Consider the following 24869-nt stretch of genomic DNA (forward strand, 5'->3'; position numbering starts at 1 on the left):
GTGACTTCTAATCTGATGCATAAGCCATTGCATACAGCAGACCGATGCAGTGCAATGTTAATATGCAAATGGATGAAAATTCAAATATGAATACGGCGTTTTTTAATACTTGTTGGTTATCTATTTGATCGATAATGTTTGGAAACGACTTTACACTTTGTCTGGCAAAACTGTAGACAAAGCGTCGAATCTTAGCAAGCAATTAACTATCTTTCAATTTATATGCAAAAAGCTAAAGAATTATGCTCAGTAGCAACATTTTTAACCCGGTTTAGTGGCAATGGGCAAACGCCAAAGACATGGAACACATGTGTTTTTGACTTATATTAGACGGAAAGCCTGACACAATATAGAAATGCAGTTACCATGCCGTAGTAGGGTCGACGCGTCCTGTTTCCTCCGCTCTTAAAAAGATAAGACAATACCTTGTGTGTTATTCATCGTGACGGCTTTTCGAGCTCTTATGTTTTTTTTAACTAAACCACCTGATATGTCACGTTATGCATGGAAAAACTGTTGATGTCATCTTCAAGAAAGAGAAAGCAGAAAACAGAACATACAAGGAACGGATTATGGAGCTTAATGGATCAAACTGATAAAAATCCTACAATATAATTGTTATTCGTTCAATACACTTTCGTTACACTTAGATAAAACCAGCGTTATTGTGTTACAATCATATTGTTTCTCTTTCATTTGTAGACGGCTTGCGCTTGAAATTAATGCTCTATCTCATAAGGTAACATCTTATTTCAGTTTCTATTGCTGGGAAGGTAAACCGAGTATTTTTGTCTATCAGAATCCAAAACCCATTCGCCTGTAATAGGCTGTGTGTCGACATCGGCAATGTGTATGATATGCTATGATGTCAGTTACATCTGTTGAGACTTTAAACGATTAAGATGTACTATGAAATCAGTCAGTGTTTTACGTTTTATCAAAAAGGCATGCACACATTGGAAGGAATATATATAAAGTACATTTGCATACATCTTTACTAGTCGTTGACTACATTAACTGCTTTGGTGCCTGTAATATCAGTACTACAGGTTAATCTTGCTTAAGAGTTTCTGCCCTGGACGTGTTCATCAAACAGATCCTAGCAACGTTAGGAAAAATGTTAAACGCAATTCGGTCTGTCGGTACATGCGCACATGCACGTAAACATACAAGAACTACATCAATACAAACTACAATACAACCTCCCCCTACGCAGAAATCAATAACTTACGATAGTTCAGTTCGGCTGTTACTAGAGTCTATCTGCTGTTTATGAATTTTTACCGGTACGTCCGTTTTCGTGACGATCGCTGGATAAGTGAAAGTGACCATGGTTTACCCTTGGTATTAATAGGGACCACAGGCTTGGCATACACCGGGTCTCCCACGAGCATCGAAGCTGTGTCAATACCTGCCAATCTTCGGCATTTTAACTCATTATTGAACATAAACATTATAACGTGATTAAGTAGTAAATATTCTAGTAGTCATTTCCTTGTGCGTATTTCTTGATTTGGTGCTTTAAAAGGCTAATTTGTTTAAGAGCTACCATAATTTCGTATTTTGTTATTGATTAAAAATATTAAGGAAACAAGGAGGACAGGCCTACAAGAGCCTAACATACACTGAACGAGAGATACATAACGTCACGAACAGTGCAAACCGGTTACATATTTATAAATCTTTATTGATAAATGTTGTGATCACCTTCTTGAGTCATATCAGTTCCATAACAAAATCATGCTTAATAATTTAAGGCAGGCATCCGCCATATTTGATCAATTACAAAACTCTTTCGTTTAAACCGAAACCTGTGACGCATCCGTTCCGCTAGAACGCGGGACTCGCATCTTATAAGGATACCCGTCGATAATAGAAGTATATTGTACACCGTAAATAAGAACCCCTCATAAATTATGAAAAACTTCCAACACCATAGTATATTCGTTATCAAGAAGAACCAAAACAATAAATATGTTTAAACAAATCCTTAACTGTGCAATAATCAGGTTTTTAATTTTCTGTAATACCTACGGGTATGTTTGTTTGCGGAAGTGCCTTTTCTCGGATTTTGTTAAGTTAAGCTAGACATCAAACAAAAACTGGTTACTCTATTGTCTGCTTCATGAAACGTATTGCAAATCCTGCCCCTACAAGATGCAATAACGCGCAAAATGCAGTATATTTGGTGAATTCTATATGTAAATCAAACGGTAGCTAAGGGAAAAATTATGAATTGAAAACAATTGTTTGTGAAATCGAAATTACCCCAAAATGAGAGGGAAACCATTAAAGCATGTACTGTTTCTAAATAACGACATCAGTAAACTAATAAATAACTGTATTATATATGGTGATCAGGTTTTGACGCCTTATATAGAGGCATTGTCCTACGGAATAAGTGCTTTACTACGATATTTCAGCGATTTCGGAGGCAGTAATCGCATAAAGATGTATGCATTTTATACATACGTCAACGTGATTGGATATCTTGATACAACTATATCATATCAATCAGAAAACAGAAGTTCCACATGATGACATGTAGTGTATTTCATGCTTTTGGTAATGCCTAAGTTACTGCATTTTATTGACATTTCTTTCCAACAGTAAGCCAACGATTAATCTATTCTTTTGATTGTATTTACATTATATGAACAACCGAATAAGGGTGTCCCAAATATACAAATTTAGGCTTTGAATTCACTTTATTTCAATATCGATTAAACTATATTTGCAGAAGAAAAACCCTAATTATGTACCGGATTTTGAAGGATAAGATCATACCTCCTTCAAAGACCAAGACAAAATGAGACATGAATACACTTTAAAACTAATATATTTAATTATGTAACGGCTGGACCGTAATTTGTCTATAACTGCTATTTTAAGCAATCAGGCAAATTACAGATAGTGTATAACACACCAGGAAAGCTCGAAGCAATTCATTTTATTACATGGTTATGGCATTATTTCTTTCATACTATTCAATGAAATATGGATTTTCATCAGTAAAATAACAACAGTGAAAATATGAATTTTCACTGCAAACTAAGGAGTGAAAACATCAACTTTTAGAACTATTTTCAAAAATCAAGGGTTGCAGCACACCCTTGATCAAAACTTAATTCATGGCTATTGAACCAATAAATGTTGACAAAAACATTAATTTGATATTCAAAAGGTTGCATAATTAGTATGTCCAAATAAATATATTTTTGAAAAAAAAAACAACAACAAAATTTACTGTTTATTATAAACATATTTACACTGTTTTTCAAACGTTTTCTCGAACTTAAAGCTGACAGTTTTAACATTTGCTTTCGTACAAAACAAATAACTGACGAAAATAGCGGCTCGAATATAAAGTCGTTTTAATATTATATATCAAATATTTTTTTAAACTGTATTTCTTTGAAGTACGATTTCCCGGACAATTCACACAACAATTCACTGATTTTTTTCACCACACCCGCCGAACAATTTGTCAACAACCAAGCGGGAATATATTATTAAACAGGATTTGCTTTCACGAAGCTTTGAAATATCTTTAATTCAACTTGTCTAGGGGAATATATAACGATAGACAATTATTTAAAAAATTGAAAGGTGGCGACTAAAAGTCCCGGTCTTATTTCATCTTCTACAAATAGTCAAACGATCCTCAGCCAAAATTGGGTTTCATTTAATCAAATCTACATTAGCAATAAACTTGTGAGATGAAAACAATGTTTATATATCCTAGTTCATACAGGTTTTTCAATTTCAATTTCATACATTTTATTAGTACAAAAGGCCACCGGCCCATAAATCAAGTACATACATTAACGTTGTGGAATGCGCCATGGGACTGACTTTCAGCATAATGAGTAAAATTGAATATTAAAGTGTTTATGTGTAACATTGTATTGTATGGGTCTTGTGCAATATCAATGTCCAGGCCCAACTTTGCGAAGCCTTATTAAAGCACTTTCACTCGATCAATAGTTTTGTATTAAATTTAAGGTATAAAATATTACGTATGGCTGTTATTCGAAACGTCGTTTACCATTAATCAAAGGATGACACATTAGTACAATAGTGCAATAAAGAAATGAAATAAAACAAAATAGCGTCATAACTCCTGACTGGCTTTAGTAAAAATAAACAGCAGTTTTCCTATATAGAAAGGACAAGGGAGCCATATGGGAAGAAGAAAAAACATATGACCTGTTGTTGTAGGATTATATAATTTCTTCTACAAAATAACAATTCATTTAATAAGAATATATAAAAAAAATATATTTGTGACGGCATAGAACGTGATTTGTTCGTCGCCAATCAATGTTATAAATGTACGCAATCGGGCAAATAAGAGAAAGCGTCGTAAAGAAGATTAGGACATGTCGAAGCTGTTTGTTTTATTATCATTGGGATAGCGGTTTATCCTTATTCAATGTCTTGAGTCGATCAAAAGGGAAAACAACAGACATGGCGCATTCCACAAGGTTATGTTCTCTGAAGCAAACACAATCACGTGGTATCTATTCGAAATGTTCAATGAAACTGTATACAACATTGATTTCGTATACAACACAGAACTATTTAAGTTTTTGCTGAAATTCTTGATCTGTCACAACCAGGCTGTAAGCTCATAAGTAAAAAGTGAAAAGCATTGATACGTGAATGTTTTTTTCTAACAGTTAAAATGCTGCCGACATTCATTACTAACATTATCACGCATCTTATATTTGGTGCCGGTTACTTGCCTAGTTTGTAGGTCGTCTGTAACTTAATGACGTCCGATGCAAATGCGCTTCGCTTGAAAACACATTCGCAAGCGAGTAAGTGTTGAAGGTTTCAAAAAGGAGTGGCCACGTACTTTTTCCCGGTATTTGTTGAAAGTTCATTACGTACACCAATTTTTTTCAGAATTCAACCGAAACGAGAAAAATCATCTTAAAGTGTAATTTTAAAAACATAAGTACATTTCACATAGACACGATATTAAATATTTGCAATATTAGTTGTATGTTACATGTGTTACAAGTGTTATATTGATTTACACTACGCCTCGCATGTGTTTTTGGCGCGCTCGTTTTCAGGGTACTTCTGGGATTATATATTTCCAGTTTACTTCAAAAGGCCTTTTGGTATTAAAAATCAGCGTCAAATTTGACATAACTCTGAAATGATGATATAGTCGTAATGTTTATTGTGTTTCTGTATCCATATATTCCCACAGACTTTGCATTTATCTATACATATTTTTTTCTTTATATTTATAAGTTAGAGCTCATGGGCAAAGCGAGACTGTGTTAAATGTGTACGTCCGTCCTATAATGGGGGTCTTTTTCTTGAATATATTTGTTCTTATTTACCACTGAAGGATTTCTTGACTGAGAGTGGAACTATAAAACATATGCAGTGTCACTGTGCCTACGTGGCGATAAGTCAGTTTGTCTCTTCAAAGGGATATGTTTCACCAAAAACCTTTAGAGAATGAAGCCTATTCTGCCAGAAGTAGAATGATTCAACAATATAGAAAAACAAAACTCGATTTTTCGTATTTGCTACTTAAAACCATTTGGTAAACAAGGCCCGTAGGAATAATCCGAACGTCTGGAATCGTGATAAAAACAACATAATAGTAATTTGTTACATTTAATCTGATGCCTAAGCCCAATAGCCATGCATATACAGACAGACACAGCGCAATGTTAATATACAAATGGATACATTGCAAATAGGAAAATGGCAATAGAGAACATAATGTTTAATATCTATGGGTAATCCATTGACCGTAATGCATCAACACGATAAAAAATTGCGTTTAATAGCGTCTGGCTTTTAAAGTGTAGACAAAGGGGCTAATTTAAGCAAGCAAGTAATGATCTTCCTTGAGTTGCTGCACATTTATTAGATGGAAAGCCTGGAACAATCTAGAAATGCAGTCAGTCCCGACATGCTGAAGTACGGTCGACTTGTCCTGTTTCTTCCTCTCAATTGTAGCCTGAAACTAGTAAAAGGTTGTAAAACTAAATGGTAAGTAAATCAGTTTTGATTTTTTTCGATAAGAAAATCAATGCTTGTTCGTTTATGTTTGTTATGATTACAATGAAAACTTCGTTGCCAAACATTTACGATATAACAGTGCGCAAGGCCTAACAACCACTTAACGAGAAACAAAGATAAAATACAACAAAGGTAGATTCCTTAACATTTCATATCGCCATTAATCATTTATGAGGATAATGTTGCCATTTAACGGTCAGGGAAGGAGAGGTTTAGACTAGACTGACACAGAGATATATATTCCGTATATCTTATATATGGAAATAGTCTTTTACACCTTTTCTGATAATTTTGAAATGGCTCATATAACATACGCTGCCATAAGGAAAGTCTGGAATGTTACCTTGAGCGATTTATCATCAGTGTCTCGGTGCCCCAGTACCACTATAGTAAACTGATTGTTAAGCAACCTGTGGTGACAATTAGTTCGAATTTCACTAATGGACACTGTCAAAATAACAACGATACCTTATTAATACCATATATATGGAAACTAAGCAATTATGTAAACTGCAGGAACTGCACCAATATCGTTTTTCGCTCTCTAATCAAACGCAAAATGATGTATTTCTTCCATTTGTTATAGTTCTTATTGATAAGAGAAACCTATTCGAAAACATGTTTAAACAATTCAGCGTTCGTCCTCCAGGAGAGAATTATTATGATAACTTAATGTTGAGTCGTAAATATTTGTATTTATTTCCTTAAATGAGATTTTATTCCCAAAATGCATCAGTAACACATTTATACTAATTTAATAACAAATGCAGTTAAAAAAATCTTTCTCAAAGAATCCAATTTTAAAAAGCGGTGTTTTGTCGATAAGTTCATAGTAATAACAGCAGTCTAAAAATCTTCTTCTCTATTCGTAAGGTACGATATAAACATAACCATACAAGGAAGCACCTATAAATAGCGGTCGAGAAGATGAACGGGCATATAAATAACTGAATATATAATAATTTTTTTTATTCTAGCTTAATACTTGTTGAGTTGAAAACATCCAATGTTTGACCTGATGTTCTTACGTTTTGGTTTACGTGTCCTACTGATAAACTTTGGTCTGATGCCCGTGATTCGGGAACACTTGGACCATACGTGATGTAAATTCGGCAAATTAATGCTAAACTAAGATCTTTATAATCTTGTGCACAATTAGTGAGCTGAACAGTAATTGACAACACATTTGCTGATTCAGACAGAACAAGAACAAAGTGAGTTTATACAGATAGACAGGAAAATGTGCGGAAAAACAAACTAAAATGCAAACCGACAGGAATAGTAAAAAGCAGGCAGGCAACAAGGTGACAAGCAAAAATATTGATTGTCTGCAGCTAGACAGAAGACAACGACTAATTAATGGCATTATAGGGAAATAAGGTATCAACTAAGCCTTTGATCTCAACAATAACTGATGAACGTTATTGTTATATTTAATTATATATATGTGCGTGTTGCCATGTGTAACGTTTTTATATGCGCGAATTGCTATGACAAAATGGTATTGTAATCTTTATATTCGCAGATTGATTTGTGCAATTAACGTTGTTATCTGAATACTTGTTTGTGGCCATCTTTATATGTGCCTACTGCTATGTGCAAACATTATGGTCATCTATTATATATGATAATTGATTTGTATATCGCCTTCTTTTAAACAATATCACAGTAAATGTGTCACATCTGGGCTGTCCTCATTTGAATTATTTGTATTATATTTTGATTAGTGCCTTCATTTTGAAATTGTATAGGCATACCAGAAAACCGAATTTGGTCGAGTTCAATTCATTTTCAAACATGCATTTTCTAAAGATGATGAAATAATTTGATCATATTGTTTGATTGTTGAAGCATACCATACGACACATTAATTAATCAAACTCAATATTATAACATTGAATCTCAAATTGACTGCTAACCAGTGTTAACCTAAAAACACGAATGTACATATTACGGATAATATTTCAAAACAAAGATAGTGAACTTAGTTGGATCCAGTTATAAGGGATGTAAGTTGTTTCGAGAAATGATCTCATGTTATGCAGTGGAAAACTGCTTATGTTTCCTTCAAGAAGAAAAAGCAGAAGAAAACAGAATATGTAAGAAAGGAACACTCGGGCTAAAAGGATACCACCAATATAACCCTTAAATATAGTTTTTATTTTTTTTCAATACAATTTTCGTAACAATTTGATGCTACCAGCATTATCGCGCTATCGGTAGGCTTTGTTCTTCTTTTCAAGCAGTCGGCTTGCGTTTGGCATAGATGCTTTATCTCACAGTGTTATATCCTAGTTCAATTTATGTCGTTGGGAATCTAAATTGAATATGTATGTCTATTATGTGTCGATATAATTTGAAACTGGAATCAAACATATTCTTTTTTAAGGCTTTCGGTGTATTTAAAAGCAGTATCAGTGCTTGTTGCATTTTATAGATTGTAGTTAATTGATAATACAATGACAAAAACGAAAACAAACAGCAAAATACGACTGTATTGATAAATGTTGGGAAAACGCCCTAGGGTCATATCAGTGGCAAAACAAAAGAATGTTGAATAATAAAAGGCCAAAACCTACCTTATTAATTATTTATTACTACATTTTTTTGTTTAAACTAAGACTTGTCAGAGTGCGACCCCGCTTCTTATACCGATATCCATCGATCTTACGGAGTTTATTGTGAATTGTATATAAAAACAAATATGAATATTGGAAATTATATAAACACATTTTATACGTAATAACGAATGACAAAATGAAACAAATACTGACATTTTTCTTTAATACCATCGGGGTATGTTTACTTGCAGATATCCGCTTTTCATGGAATTGTTTTAACTCAGCCTGAAATCAAACCTAAACTGGAGATTTCCCTAAAGACTGATTCATTCAAATGTATTGAAAATCTTGTCTCAACAAGATGCAATAATGCGCAAAATGCGATAAATTCAATATTAAAATGTAATGGTTCCTAAGGAAAACTTTATAAAGTGAGAACCATTGTTTTGTTAATGGAAATTACTGAAAGCCGATAAAAAATCATGAAACTCAATAACGACACTAGTGAACTTATCATCGACTTTACATAGTTGTTGATAAGTTTATAGCACCTTATTTATGGGCATTGTCCGACAGAAAAGATGCTTCGCTACAATATTCCAGAGGCAGTCATCGTAAACGATGGATGCATTTTAAAGCTAAGTCAACATGTTTGGATATACATGTATACGTTATTATATTCAAATAAAAAACAGAAGGCCAACTGACATTTTGGGAATTATGAGTGCTGTTTATCTTCGAGATCATTGGAAACATAATAAACAGTCTTTAAAATTGTGTTCAATGCGTTTTGAAATGCCGATGTGTTTGCAAGTTCATACCATTCCCTTCCAACAGAACCCCGACGATTAATATTTTTGTTCTTTTTATAATGTGATTATATCGAAATATCGTAACAAATGATCAAAATCAAACACATATTTACTTGTATTGATAATTTTACCAGTTAAGGATGTGTAATCCAATCAACCCATCGGTACGCCATGTACGCTGGTATCCATTTTCGAGAGAGGTCGGTATTTGGAAGAAAGGGTCTGCAACTTTGTCAACACTTTACGGTAGTCTCTCCAACGATCAACGATATTATAATTCATTCTTACTATCCCTTCCTATTATCGAAAAAGTAAGCAAGGTAGTACTCGCTAATGGTTTGAAAAAAGCGCTTTTTTAAGTTAGGAAAAAAAAGTGTGGCAGATCATGAAGTTTGTTAAAACTAAATATACATAGAGATGGAATCCTTCAGCAAATGTTGCTATTTCTTAAATATCGTCTTTTAAGACCACACTTTTCAAAACCGTTGCTTACGGGTTTCAGCGATATCAGCGATGTCATTGTTGCGTGATTGGTTGATCGACATTGTCATGTAAAGTTATCAATGTAATATTAGTTGTCAAAATATTCAGAACTTTTGTTGATGTTGGACTAGTGGTTAAGGCGTTTTATATTGTTTGTTTCTTGACTTTACCGGCATGGATCACAACCTATTAAAACCAAAAAACATTTTTGTTTTAATGAAAGTATCTTTTTCTTCAATTTCGATATCGTAAAGTAAAAATAATGATAAAATAAGTAATTTCAGATGAGCAAATAAATTAATTTTTTTTGAAATTGATGAAATTCAAACAAAACAAAAAAAATGTTATAAAAAATATGTATATTTCTTTTTTGCATTTTTTTAGTCAAATAAGCGTATTGTGAACATGTGCGGTCAAAATGTCTGTAATTGGAGACGTGTTAAAAGTACATGTGATGATATATACTGTTATTACGTTTAATAAATGTAGCTATTTGGATTAGGATTTCATGCATGACAAACAACCCAGACAAACAACGCTTAATCAGTCAACATACGCATCTCTTTAAAGAGGATATAAACCTCATCATACATAGAAACATGTCTGTGTTCGGTTCAAAAGTTCGTCACCTAAGAGAAAATTGTTAATTAAAAGTGCACCGGGGAGATCACTAAACACCATTCTCTGTAAATATTAGAAGAAAATGGAAACACTTTATAGCGTTGCAGACACATATGGGAGATTCAATGATGTTTATTATGTGAAGATACGATTAAGTGAACTGAAACCGAGCCTTAGACGGCAATGCATAATTTGATATAGGCGTGAACATACATAGTAAAGTGGTGATAACTTGACAGGGTACGTGTAAAGTTTAAATTTAAAAGATTATGATGTCATATAGAAACAGAAATTGTGCTTGCAAAAATGGACGGTTGATCGTTGTAATAAAAGTTACCTATTAACGTTTAATTTTCGTTTTCGACAGCTACTATGTGTCTGGTATTGAGTGTCTTCTAGGTTAATTTATTTGGAATTTATATATAGGCATGGTAAAGATTGACATGATGTACTTTGATAAGATTATCTTTTGCGTTTTACCTTTATTTAGGATTGTTAGGATAAGAGTGAGGTTTGTGCACTTAAACAAACTGGTTTAAACCCCCAGTAAATTTACATTTTCCTGACCGTTCCAAGGCGGTACCTAACAATCCTTGATAAACATATCTAGTTTTTTTATATATAATATGTATGCGCTGTGCTGCTTGTGGAGTTTTGTGCTGTTCTTCAATGTTTCTTGTTTCTGATTTTATGTTCTATATCTTTGGCGTTTACCCAGTGCCATTAAACTAGGATTATGTTTTAACATTTTGCTACTTTGCTACTGAGCTTGTTTCTGTAGCTTTTCGCATAAATATTGGCCTCACGGATTGTCTATTATTGACATGTAGTTGTCCTACGTTTGCACGGAAATGGAAGCAAACGCCTTAATCCTAATTTCTTCAAGACTTACATAATTATGTTAAATCTAAAGCTTTTTATGTTGTACCTGCAGTTTGCTGTGTTTTATAATTGTAAGCGTAGCAAGGTAATGTTTTCTGCTAAAAGATAAATTCATCGGGCGGACAAATGCTGGGATGGGGAAGAGGAAAGCAAAAAGTGTAGTCACCCTAAACAAATATTTTCATTAGTGTATACTTACAAATGTTTTCATTTAAGCTTGAAAACTTCGCTTAAATTGACAATATGACCATCCTTTAGTTCCTTAAAAACATTTTCTTTTCACTTGATTATTGATTGTTTGAAAATGAATCGGAAATTTGTCATATCCATATCATGTATGATTGGCAGTTTAAAAAAGGAAGAAATATGTTGTGTTTGTTTCCAATGACAAGTATGAAATTGAAAGAATCTTACATTTTAACCATACTTTTATAATTAACTTTACCAAACTGGAAACAAAACCTCTTAAAATATGCAGTTCTCAAAAACATAAGTGAAACGATGCAGGTTTTGAACAAAATAATATTTAGTATCAAAGTAAACAATGTATATTCGACAAACTTTGCTGACACTATTTTGTCTAGAAAAATCACCATTAATCCAAAGTTTGATCGTTATCACGCATCTTTTATTTGCTACCGGTTACTTGGCGTAAAAAACTATTTAGTAGTTCGTTTACAATTAAATGACTTCCGTAGCAAATTCAGTCTGCTTGAAAACGCAAGCGCAGTCAGCATTTTAAGTGTTTCAGAAGGACAAACCACACTCTATTCCCAATAATTGTTGAAAGTTTATACATTATACAATATTGATTTTAAAATTGTATGGAAGCAAGCAAACTAATTGTATTGTGTGCATTTAAAGCACATTAGAACATTTTAAAGTGAGCACAACACACTATCCAATATTGGAAATAAAAATTGAAACATTGTATGACCCATGTGTAAATTAATAATTTTGTCTGGAATGTGTGACTGGCGCTCATGTGTAATGTGTCTAGATATTCCTACAATTCTTCTTAATGCCGTTCAGCAAAAAAACGCAGGGTCAAACTTGACAAAACTATGAAATGATTATGTAGTCGTATGTTGTTTTTGTATCATCCGGAGTGTTTTTGTGACTAGATATTCCAACAGACTCTGCATTACAATACATAGTCTTATCAGGTGTTTTACTAGTAGTTCGAGCTCAATGTGTAAGCTAGGCCATGGAAGATGTGAATGCTTGTCCTTATTTGGTGGTCTTTTTCTCGAATAAATTTGTTCTTGGATACCCATGAAAGGATTTCATGACTTACTGGGTTACCATATCACAGCTTTACTGCTCTTAGGTGGAGTTATGTTAGTTGTCTTAACTGTGATCGTGTCGCGGACTCTGACAATGAAAAATATTCCGCCAGATGCTAATTCATTATCATGGTAATATAACCGTCAACCCAGAAAGTCCAAACCAAATGTCATTTTTCGCGTATTTGTATCTTAAAACTATGCCCGAAGGAATTATCAAAACTTCTGGAATCGTGATGAAAACAACATACTCGTTACTTCTGACTTCTAATATGATGCATAAACCTATAAGCCATGCATACAACAGACAGCTTCAGTGCAATGTTAATATGCAAATTGATGAAAATGCAAATAGGAAAACGGCGTTGGAGAATAGCGATATATATATATATATATATATATATATATATATATATATATATATATATATATATATATATATATATATATATATATATATATATATATATATATGACCAAGTCTGCGAAAATGGGTCCTAATGAGGAAAAATGACATTTTCAGGTTTTTACATTTTCTGAATGTGCTATGTTTAAGAAATAAAGTCCTGAAGTTTTAAGCTGATATCTTTAAAATTGACTGAATGAGGACAAATTTCGCGATACCACTATTTGTTATAAAATGGCGAAAACAATGAAGGAAATGGAAACATAAGTAAATACAATACCTTGATTTTAAGAGTCTGTATTCCATTGAAATAGAATGCAACACTTTTTATTTTTGTGGAAACATTATCATAACATCAATAACATCATTTATGGAGAATGTAACACTACATGTGCATTTCATAAAAACGGTTGCCATGACTACAATTTTTTCACGAGAAATTTATCCAAATAAACGCAAAAAAACTGCTTAAATACATAAAATCACATTTGAATTTGATAGGTTATGTTTGCAGGAAATATTTCAGTACAGCATTAAATTTTCAGCCAGCTATGTAGTAAAATAGAATGTTTACGGCAATTAACAATAGACCCTGTAAAGAAAATCTGCCACTTTTCTTAAACAAGGTAAATTGATCAAAAGTAGTGAGCTTATCATTGTATTGATCAAAACACAAACATATTATTTTAAAACAAGCAATTATTTAAAAGATGTAACTTGTCTGGTGAAATCAAATTTTTTTTATTTCAATAAGAAGACATGTTTTATTTGGTTGCCATAGAAACTTACTTATACCTAGAATAGTTCAAATTTTGCTCATTTCATTAGTTTAGAGTTGTAAGATGACACAGACTGAAATGTATTTACAAGGAAAGCATTGACACATGCCTTATTTGACAAAATTGAGAACAAACATAAAGCAAGGAACATTGAAACTATATGTATGTATAACTATTAAGTTATAACATGTAGATTTATAATGTACACTTGAATATTATACTGCAGTCATGTATGGAAAATATGAGTGCCATCATACTTTACTTATAGATGGCCAACTGTTCAATGATATTCCCATAAATGAAATACACGTTTATGCATAGGTATTCAATGATCAATCAAGTTTGTTACTTTTGGTTGCCATGGAAACCATACATTCCTAAAATCATAAATATTTTATCTAAAATCATAAATATTTTATCAATGTTACACAAAGAAATATATTCTTTGAATGAAAATGAAAACATAAAACTTCAACTTATACATGCCAATCTGTTTATAGCAAGACACAAACTATACCTTTTGCTGAAACACACACAGAAAGTGTTCTCAATAAAGTTACCTATTTCAACTTTTGTTTTTTGGCCTTTGAATAGCCTTCTTTTGCAACTAATGGCAAAGGGCATGTTGTGTTTTTAGCATGATCCGATCTGCAAAAGTCTCTTATTACATCATGCAAGTACCATTGCCTTTCAGCATTTATTCCCTCACCAAAGATCTGCTCTGGCATAACACAAATATCCACTTGGCAGGTTTTCAGTATGTTAATTTTCTCCTCAGGGGCATCAACAAACTTCCTTACTCTTACAACCCCAGGCTCGTTAGAAGACACCTCAAATGAATGGTATTTCGAAATGTTCTTCAATGGTTTGAACATGCCTTTGAAGAAGGTGCTCCAGTCATAGAACAACACTGGTTTGCTGTTGCCATCAACAATATGGGGGATGTTGTGGCCATTACGGGATGACATTGCTACTGTGGAAGCCACCTCCTGTTTTGAAGAAAAGCATTACATGATGAATGAATATCAGGCATAATTGATCCAATATGACATATTATAGTGTCACCTTAGTGCAAGAACTCAATATCTGCTACTATTTCTATATGCAGTTATTGTGTTATTGCTCTATGGTGATCATACTGAGCAGTACTCTTGCACAATGAAATGCCTACATGAAGTATATAGCATCAGTGAATTTATCAATTACCTATTATATCTAAATATACATGATAATACATGAACTTATTTCATATAACCCAAGTCATATATTATTATTTTCAATCTTAACTATAAAAAATCCCATTTTTTTCATGCCACTTCTTATTAGTTTATAACTGTATTAAAAAGAAGGAAATCAATAAATCTTGAAACATGTGTAAGTAATTTATGTCTATTATTATTTTAAAATATTGGTGTGGTAAACATCTAACTCCCTGAATACCTCAACTGTCTCTGCATCCATGTGTCTCCATCTGTTTTTCCACACTCCAAAATGCCAATCACATGAGAATTTGGTGTGGCCGGCTAGCATCAATGAATATTGGATTGTCTTATGCCCTCCTGTAATAGAAGTGTTAATTGTTATAAGGTCTCTTTATTTCAAATTAAACACTGAATTTTATCTGTTGTTTATTTTTTAAGTACAACAAATTGAAAGCTTCTAAAGCTATACATCTGTTTCACTCATCTATAGTGTTACTGGAAACCTTTTGAGATAGTTAAAAAGCAATAACATAATTTAGTTTACATCATGAAACATATTTTATTTTTTCCACTGAAACACAACAACTCTCACCCGTCAATGTTCTCCACACAGCATAACCAAGAACTGCATTATTTTTGTTCTGTCCTTGGCAATTGTCAAAATGGAACTGGGCATGTTCCTCACCCAGGCCGTAGTTTTCAAGGTAATGGTGGAGGTAGCTGACAACTGTGTTTGCTCCTTTGCCTGGGGCAACACCCTCATCACCAAGGTAAAACACCTGTTTCTCTGAAAAATATTTATCCGTCTTATCACTGTTTTTAATCATCACCACCATCAGCAACAGAAGCAAAATTTAACAGCACCAGCATTCAACATTAATACAAAAAACATTTCTCATAACTAACATATATATACCAAATAAATTTTCATAAACACATCCAATTCCAGATCTTGATATGTACATGATGGCTTTTGACCAATGGAAATGTTACATTCTTAATCAGTTTGTTTGAATGAAGTAAAACATTTATTGCTAAGAAGTGCTCCTTCAATTCTCAATTATTAACATTTGACATCAGGACATCTCATAATGACAAAGAACATTTTGCAATTTTAAACTGTAAAAAAGGGAATTACCAGATCCTTCACAGCAAACTCCAAATACCTCACATCTCCTGGCAGTTTTGAAATACAGGGGTCCAACCTGTAATAGATAAAAGCTTGACAACATAAATTTGACAACAGTATTTACATTCAATAAACACAATATGAAACCATTTCAGTTGAAACATACATTTACTGCAGTAAACCTAAGGCACTCAAAAGTATGATACATCATACAAATTACTGCACAATAAATCCAATAAAAAAGATTATCTCTTGCAATAAATTGGTAAGTTCAGTGAAAAAAAAAATTTCCTTGTACAGTACTTGATAGAAAAAAAACAACTAACCTGTTGGCTATGGTGTGGAATATGAACCTGCTGTGCAAAGTCCCAGCTGTAGTGGACGGTTGCATCTAAGGAACATGATACTGCACCTAAAATATATATTTTTCACAATTTATATTGATGGCCTAGAAGGAAATATATAAGTAATATAAAATGATCTGATGGGTATCTTTTCATTCTGTTTCAAAATTTTATCCATGTTTTAAATATTTATACGCTCAAAGTTTACATGTCCAGTATATATATACAAGCATAACAGGCATAAAAAAAACTTCGGTAAAATGTAAAAGTATTATTGATGCAGATGGACATTTTAAAAAATGATAACTCAATGGCCAGCATGTCAATTAAAATAAAATAAAGAATTTAACATATTCTATTTTAATTTTAAGACTAGAAAATCTTGAGGCATGCCATTAGACAGCTAATACTATAGCGCATAGAAATTTATTAACCAAAGCACACCTTCAACTGTAATGTTTTCACTACATGTAACTTAAGAGTCATCACACTGCATTCTATATTGCTCCCTCTGATGTCTAGCACTTTCAACATGACTTTCATATTCATCAAGAAGTGTCATTTTATCATCTTCAGAAAGGGCACCACTTTGTGAAATTTTACAAGAAAATGTTTGGCATCTAAAACACAAGTCTGTTTTTGGTTTCGCTAAGACAATATGTGGGCACAACTCCCGCCATACTCTGGTCAAAGTACTAAGACTAATACTTCTTGCACCGTCTATTTTTTCATATTCAACATGAATGTCTGCTTGTGACTTATCAGATGGCAACAACATCACTTTACTATTGCGGTGGTTTGGAAGTCTTCCGGGAAGGGGCATCGCATTGTCAGATGCATAGCAGATGAGGAACTTTCTTATATTTTCTCTCTCCTCAAATGTGATAGCATTATGAGGTAGTCTTTTGGTATTACCATGAGTCCTAGCAATCAATCCATCACTGTCAAGAGACCGACCAATTCCTTTTAGTTTCTCCTTTCCGATGTTGTATGCAAAACAGAATACTTCACGGCAAACTTCAACTCCCTTTACATAAAACTTCTGACTGGGCCTAACTCTCGCCTGCCGTTTATGTTTACTACTGTCAGTTTGTTGGCCATTTTTTCTGTGGCACAACATGGCTGATTTAATAACAAGATCAAGTTCATCTGTTTGCAAACCAGCTGAATACATACGTAAGTCAGAAATATCATTACCATCCACAACTTGACTGCATGGTTTGCCATATAGTTTTTTACACTTGCAGGTCTGAGTAAAGAAATCATCTGTTTTCTTTCTCTGTCTTAAATCCTCTTCAGTGGGTTCTAAATCATGGTCAAAACTTTCACAATGAACAGTCTCTGTATTACATTCATCATCATCTGATTTATCATTTACAGAATTACTTTCATGGCTAGAATCATTTTCTGAATCAGACTGACTAAATTCTATCTCACTTGCACCACCCTCTGGACACAAAACTTCATGAAAATAAAGTCTATCAACTTCTAATAACTCTTCGCGAAATAAATGGTCTTGGCTTAATTCATAGGGGATGGTACTTGCTTGACTAAACTGGGACATTTTCATAAAAGTTTCAAGTGTTTTTCAAATTTTCCGCCATAATATCTGTAAACTGTCTGTTGTTACGAAAAAAATACTTCCGGGTCAAACTGTCAAAAGGTTATTTAAAATAAACATCAAATGCCAATTTAAATAAAGGATGACAACATTGATAATTGCATACATTACCTTCCAAATAATCTTTTCGTGTAATTAATCCGAAAAACATGCTAATGCCGAGTGAATAAACCGGCAAAACCGTCATATCTTTGGTACGGATTTCGACATGTTTTTATCAAAAGCGACACCTTCAGATCAAGGGCGATTAGTCATGATTTAAGGTCAGGCAGCATGAATATTATCGACAATATTCAACTGGAAGCAGAGTGATGTTCCTTTATAGAGTGTATACACTTCGATTTTGTAAATACTTTGAAAAAATAATGTCAAAATAGTTGATTGAAAAAACGATAATTGCTCAGAAAACGTGTTGTTTTTTACTCTCGCTTTATCTCGGTAACGTGATTACCTCAACAGGACACATTTTCGCTGACGACGTCACATATATATATATATATATATATATATATATATATATATATATATATATATATATATATATATATATATATGGATAAGCTAATAGACTTAGTGTTTTATCGTACGATATGTTTCTGTCAAATAGCGTCTGGTCTTTAAAGAATAGACATACGAGAAATGCCTACCTTTCAGTAGAAGCCAGAAATTAACAAATGCTTAAAGTATATGAGACACACGTACCGGAATGAGACATTGTTGAAATCTACATGTCTGTTATGATTCCTGACGAACGAAATAGAAAAAGTGCGTCTTCTGGCCTGTTCATTATGACATCATTAGCACATAAACGTGCCTTCTTGGACCGTTTAAAATGTTGCAAACGGTTCCTTGACCACGTATCATAAATATTTATATAGTTTTAATGTTTGAAAAACACACGATTAAAATGATTGTAATATAAATCATTGAGGCTTTCTTATAACTTTAAGATCAATTGCATAGCCGTTTTCAGTATTACCAATCAATTTAAATCGCCTTACACAGGATTGTATATAAATTCGCACAAAACGTTGTCGTTTACATGATGCATCGGAAAAGTAAATCCCAGTTTCTATTCTGTTAACTTTCCATACACGCCAATTATCTAGAAAAAGATATGACACCTTTGAAATTCTTCTTCTTATATTTCGATATAAAGTCAACACTCTACGCCAAATGTACATACTTCTGTGTTCTGTAGTAAATCGTTATAGGACAGACAGGTAAGTCAAAACAATTTTCATATATTCGAATTACTTTTTGCGATAATAATTTTTGAAACTATGTATCAATACATTTTACGATAATGCAAAGTTCAAGGCCTAGCAATCACTTAACGAGAAGCAGAAAATGTCAAAATACAACAAAGATAGATCACATTTTCATCAACATTTCATATCAATGAACGTTGAGGTTATTGCAATAAAACGGTCAGTGAGTTTATTGGGAGTTCCATTGTACTACTCAACTAATTTGGTGCTAGATTGGAACAGGAGATACATTACATGAACATTTTATATCGTTATCAATATAGTTTGGGTTAACCGCCATGAAACGATCAGTGAAAGAGAGAGTTTACTGGGCGTTACATTTTTTTTATTTAACTAGTTTTTTGACTGGCACAGATATATATCTTACTTTATTTTTTGTCATATATGGAAATTCTTCTTTACACATTTGCAGACACCATGGAATTGAAATGCCAAGAATATAGGCTTGAGCGATATAGCATAATTGATCACCTTCCAAATCACCAAAAGTAGCCCGTATGTAGCACCAAGTTGTGACAGTACCTACATATATCATTAATGGACACTGTCGAAGTAGCAAGGATAACTTGTTAACGGCGACATATCTATGGGAACTGTCCATTTGTTAAAGTCTTTTTTTGATTTGAGTAACCCTTTCAAAAAAATCGATTAAAGTATTAAATATTTGTACCCCCGAAAGAGATATATTATCATTTCTTAAATATGAGTTGTTAATATTTGTATGCATTTCCTTTAATGAGACATTGTTTCCACACGTGCACCAATAACACATTTATGTTATTTCAATAATAAAACTCAGTACTGAAAATGAATCTTGCGCACGAATCCAATTTCCGAAAGCGATGTTTGATCGATGAAGTCCATTAAGATAACAACACTCCAAAAATATGTTTTTCTCCGAAACTCGTCTAAGTTATTAAATATGCAGACCAACAAGGCATCTCTCGGTTATAATCTTTGATATATCGAATGTTTTATTACAGACACAGAACGCTCGAAATTGTCTTTTCGAATGTTGCATGATTTGTATTTGTATAGAAACGCTGATTTGTCTTACATGTTCACGATTTATTATCAACATTTAGATAGGATAGAAACATAAACAAACAAGGGAAAACCGGTAAATATCAGAAGGCAAGAAGACTTATGAACATAGAGATAACCGAATATAGATATATGAAGGAAGTGATAATTGTAAGTAAATGTTTGTTGAGTAGAATATGTCAATAATTTGACCTGATGACCTTTTGGCTCGTATGAACTCATGTACACGATGTCTGTGATACAAAAACAGATTGAACAAACGTGACTTGGATTTGGCGTATTAATGCTAAACTCAGTTTTTGATCTTTGATCGGTATGGTAACACGTGTGTAAACGTTATTATAATATTTATATAAGCGTGTTACCTTGTGTGTCTGCTGCCTAACAATATCGCAGTAAGTGTGTGGGACCAAGTCTGCTTTCGGCTTATAAGTAATTCATTTTGATTAATGCCTCCATTTTGAGCGTGTGTATTAGCATACACAGAACACCGAGTGTCGTTTGGTTCATGTCATGTTCACATGTTCTATAGATGTTTGTTTTGAATGACACTGATGATTAAAGAAAAGCATTAGATACTACAAAGAATTAAGGTCAAAGATATAAAAGTAAAAATAAACGTGAATATTAACCTGGTTAAACCTGAGAGTAACTGGAATGCAGCTACCTTATGTCAAGTTATGCAAAGGAAAATTGTTGAAGTATCCTATAAGAAAGAAAACACGAACACAGAAAAACACAGGAAACACAAGAAAGGGACAATCCTGCTTAAAAATACAACTTACAGATTCTTAAAGCATTTCTGTTATTCTTTCAATTACACACGTTACAGGTTGATGTAATCATTGTTGTGGTTTCATCATATTCTGATTTCTAATTCAACTCGTCGGCTTGCGCTTGACATAAATGCTCTAAATTGCATAACGTTAAATCCTAATTCTACCTGTGGGAAGGTTATCTGAACTGTTTAATATACTAAATTAACCAATATATATTGTGTGTTGAATTCATGAATATAATATGCAGTGATATCAAAAACAGCTAAGGGAGAGCGTGTTGATACTTTGCACAATTCGCTTTTGCATCAGTCAGTGGTTGGTTTTGTTTTTAACTTCATAAACATTCCATGCATATCTTGGAAGAACTATACATAAAGCACATGGACATACATCATTGCGAGTCGTGTAATACATGAGGTTCAGACCCCAATATCTCAAACATTCTTAAGCCTTACTTACTTAAGTATCTTATTTCATGTTGCAAAAATACTTACTTAAATATGATTTTATAAAACAAAAACTTTAAGTAGTTTTCCTTATTGAGCTCAAATACTATCTCCTTGATAAGTCTCAAAACTCTTTAAAAAGAGTATAATACACAATTGTAACCAAATCAAGAACAGTGTGCTGAGCTTGATCCTGTTATAAGGGAATTTTAAGGTGTCTCTAGAAATTAGGGCCAGGACCGCCGTTACTAGGTCTAGATGCTGTTTGTGAGTTGTCTACCGGTACAACTGTTGAGGTGACACTCAGGTGAATATATTACCGTGATCCTCGGAGTTAAAATGTACCTTATCGTAATCACAGTGTCTCCCACAAGCATTGGAACTGTGCCAATCTTCAGCATTATAACTCGTTATGCAAATAACGATTTTATTGTGTTAATTAAGCAAAAAACTGGAATAATGAAAATAACATGTGAAAGGATATTCTTTATTAAGAAAGACAAAATTAATATAATTTCCTGGCTCTTTAACAGCGAAATATTCAGATTTAATTGAATACCCTTCGGTTCTGGTTATTTTCAGAAGTGCTTTAATCTCGAATTTGTTTAAATTGAGCTTAATATCCAACGGAAACTGATTTCCCCTTATGTCTGCTTTCATTTAATGTATTGCAAATTCGTTCATGAAACATGCAAAAAGTGCACGGAATGCAGTTAATTTCATTTTAAAATTAAATGGTTCAGAAGGGTGGGATAAGGTTTTAAGAATCATTGTTTTTGAAATCGAAATGCAATTCGCGAACGCATAGAATGTGTCCCAATGAAGCCATTTGAGAAAACTAATCACAAATGGCTTTATATTTGGTGATTGAGTAAAAAAACCCTTATGTCTAGGCATTGTGCGACGAAAAAGTGATTCGCTACGATATTTTAGAGAGTTCAATGATTTTGGAAATTTAATACATAAATATGGAAAACCATCAACAGTTTCAACATTCACAGCATTAACAGATCATGTCATATATTAATATGAGATTGTCGTTTCTGAAGTTTACATATCTTTGTTTAAATACCATAATATAAACGCGTCATTGACTTTTGTTAACTATGATTACATTAATTTAATTGTGATTTTGTTTTTCATGAAGGTGTCTTAATCATTGTGTTTAGGTTATTTCTGATAATCATTCCTAAACGTTTAATTGCGTTACGTTGTCTTTCATTACGTCATGTGGAGGGGATTTTATCGATTGTGTATTAAAAACCAGATTCGGTTTATGTATGTGAGAAAAACGCGGTTATGTGATTTGAATATTTTTTTTGAAAAAAAAACCAACAAAAACATTACAGAAACAAGTCCAGTAATCGAATGTTTTGAAACAGCTACGGGCAGGCACGGTTAAAAGGATACTAGTACTGGTTACTATCAAGAAAACGGACTTGAGCATGATTTAATCTTAATGAAATTCATCCCAAGTTAAATCACTATTAAAAAGATCATAGTCATTCATATCTATTTCAATATTTCCTTAACTTGTTTCTCCAAACAGGGTTATTATATGAATGTTTGACTAATGTTACTGTCCCTGTATTTTGCATTGTTGCATGATATAATTCACATATTGTCAGGAATTGGTAAACATTAGCTTTGTTGGCCATTTTTTTTTTAAATCATTTTTTTTATTTCTGACATACTATCTTTAAAATGATTTGTTTTAAAATGCGAAACAGCTTTCAATAGTTAACGCCTCCAAACAGTTTAATTTGTTTTTCATTTGCCTTTTAAGTACCATCTAATTTAACATTTTGTTTTGTAGTATTTATATTACATCAATGTTCATTAATCATGTTCTTTTAAATAATATTGTTATGCATGTTTTTGTGAGAGTTGGTTGAATGTTTTATGTCCGAATTCTGTATTGCCTATGCCTAATTGCAGTAGAGCGGTAAAGCCACTAGGAGTGCACGATCTGTTTGGCATATAAAACAATACTGAATATCTAATTTCGTTATGTAAATGTCGTTGGTTAAAACAAAAACAAAGTAATTATTACCATTACTTCTGAAGATAATTCGATGCAAGTGATGACGTGAATACAAAGCTCGATAGCGTGATGTTCTGTCTTGCATCATATTAAATATAATGATTACGAGTATTTAACAATGAAAATATTCAACGCGTTGAACCATCCAGAAATTGAAGCACTTTCTGCATTATCATTATATTCGAATTTTAATTGCGACACTGTCCAAAATGTTCTTTATTTAAAGCAACCAATACACACTATACATCGATGTCAAGCGAAACTGGTTTTCAATAAAATATAATCAACAAATACGCCTTTGATCCTGTGTTATTTTATAATAATATTAAACCTTCAAACCTTACTGTTTGAAGTCCATACCATATAATGAAAAAGCGGAACATCATTTAGTGTACAAAATCGGTAATGAGTTCTGCCAAACACTGCTTAGATTTGGGATGATAATATACACACTTCATATAAAGTAAGTTTCTCGTAAGCAGGTATTCAAGCAAGTATGTGTATCAATTTTATATTTCGGCGGTTTGTAAAGTGCAGCATGGATGCTGGAGAAGATCTCCCCGTATTTCGTATAAAGTATAGTTGATCCTTCAAGATAAACGTATTTGTCTTTGTGATTCAACATGGAATGCAACTGAAGCCGGAACTAGGGTCTATGGCAGTACTGCACATTCTTTGCTGAAAACGAACAGACAAAATAAAAAAGAGAGCTGTTTTCATACATTTAATGCAATTTTGTTCCCGAAGAAATGTCTAATAGGGAAGTATTGAACTTGGTGTAATTGTGATTTCTTAATTCTTAACTACCGTCTCCAGTAATGCTGACAGAGATCAAACATTGTTGTGAATTTTCATTTAATGTATGTCTTTAAAACCTTAAAGTGAATAAAACATAGTGAAACAGCGTTAAAATGATCTTTATAGATTGTGAAGTCCACTTACTGTGACAATCACATGTTTATCTTATTATTTATTTTTAAACACCTACATCTTAAACAGCAACCTCTCTTTATTATTCTTGGCCGATTATATTAGTCAATCTCTAGATGACAAAGGAGGGTGGGTGCAGATGTTTAATAAACATGAACATGTCTATTCAGTAAAC

The 24869-nt window shown here is 32.9% G+C and overlaps 1 protein-coding gene across 1 annotated transcript; it reads right to left on the reverse strand.

The window, feature by feature from the left end:
* Positions 1 to 13406: 13406 nt before the first annotated feature.
* Positions 13407 to 18406, reverse strand: LOC128235083 (uncharacterized). The gene is made up of 6 exons (XM_052949799.1): positions 18292 to 18406; positions 16542 to 16627; positions 16225 to 16291; positions 15679 to 15873; positions 15325 to 15443; positions 13407 to 14873 (listed from the first exon to the last, which is right to left on the reverse strand). Exons 1-6 carry the CDS (start codon positions 18365 to 18367, stop codon positions 14445 to 14447), a joined length of 972 nt encoding a protein of 323 aa, XP_052805759.1. The 5' UTR covers positions 18368 to 18406; the 3' UTR covers positions 13407 to 14444.
* Positions 18407 to 24869: the final 6463 nt, after the last annotated feature.

Source organism: Mya arenaria, chromosome 5 (assembly GCF_026914265.1).
Source record: "Mya arenaria isolate MELC-2E11 chromosome 5, ASM2691426v1".
NCBI lineage: Eukaryota > Metazoa > Mollusca > Bivalvia > Myida > Myidae > Mya > Mya arenaria.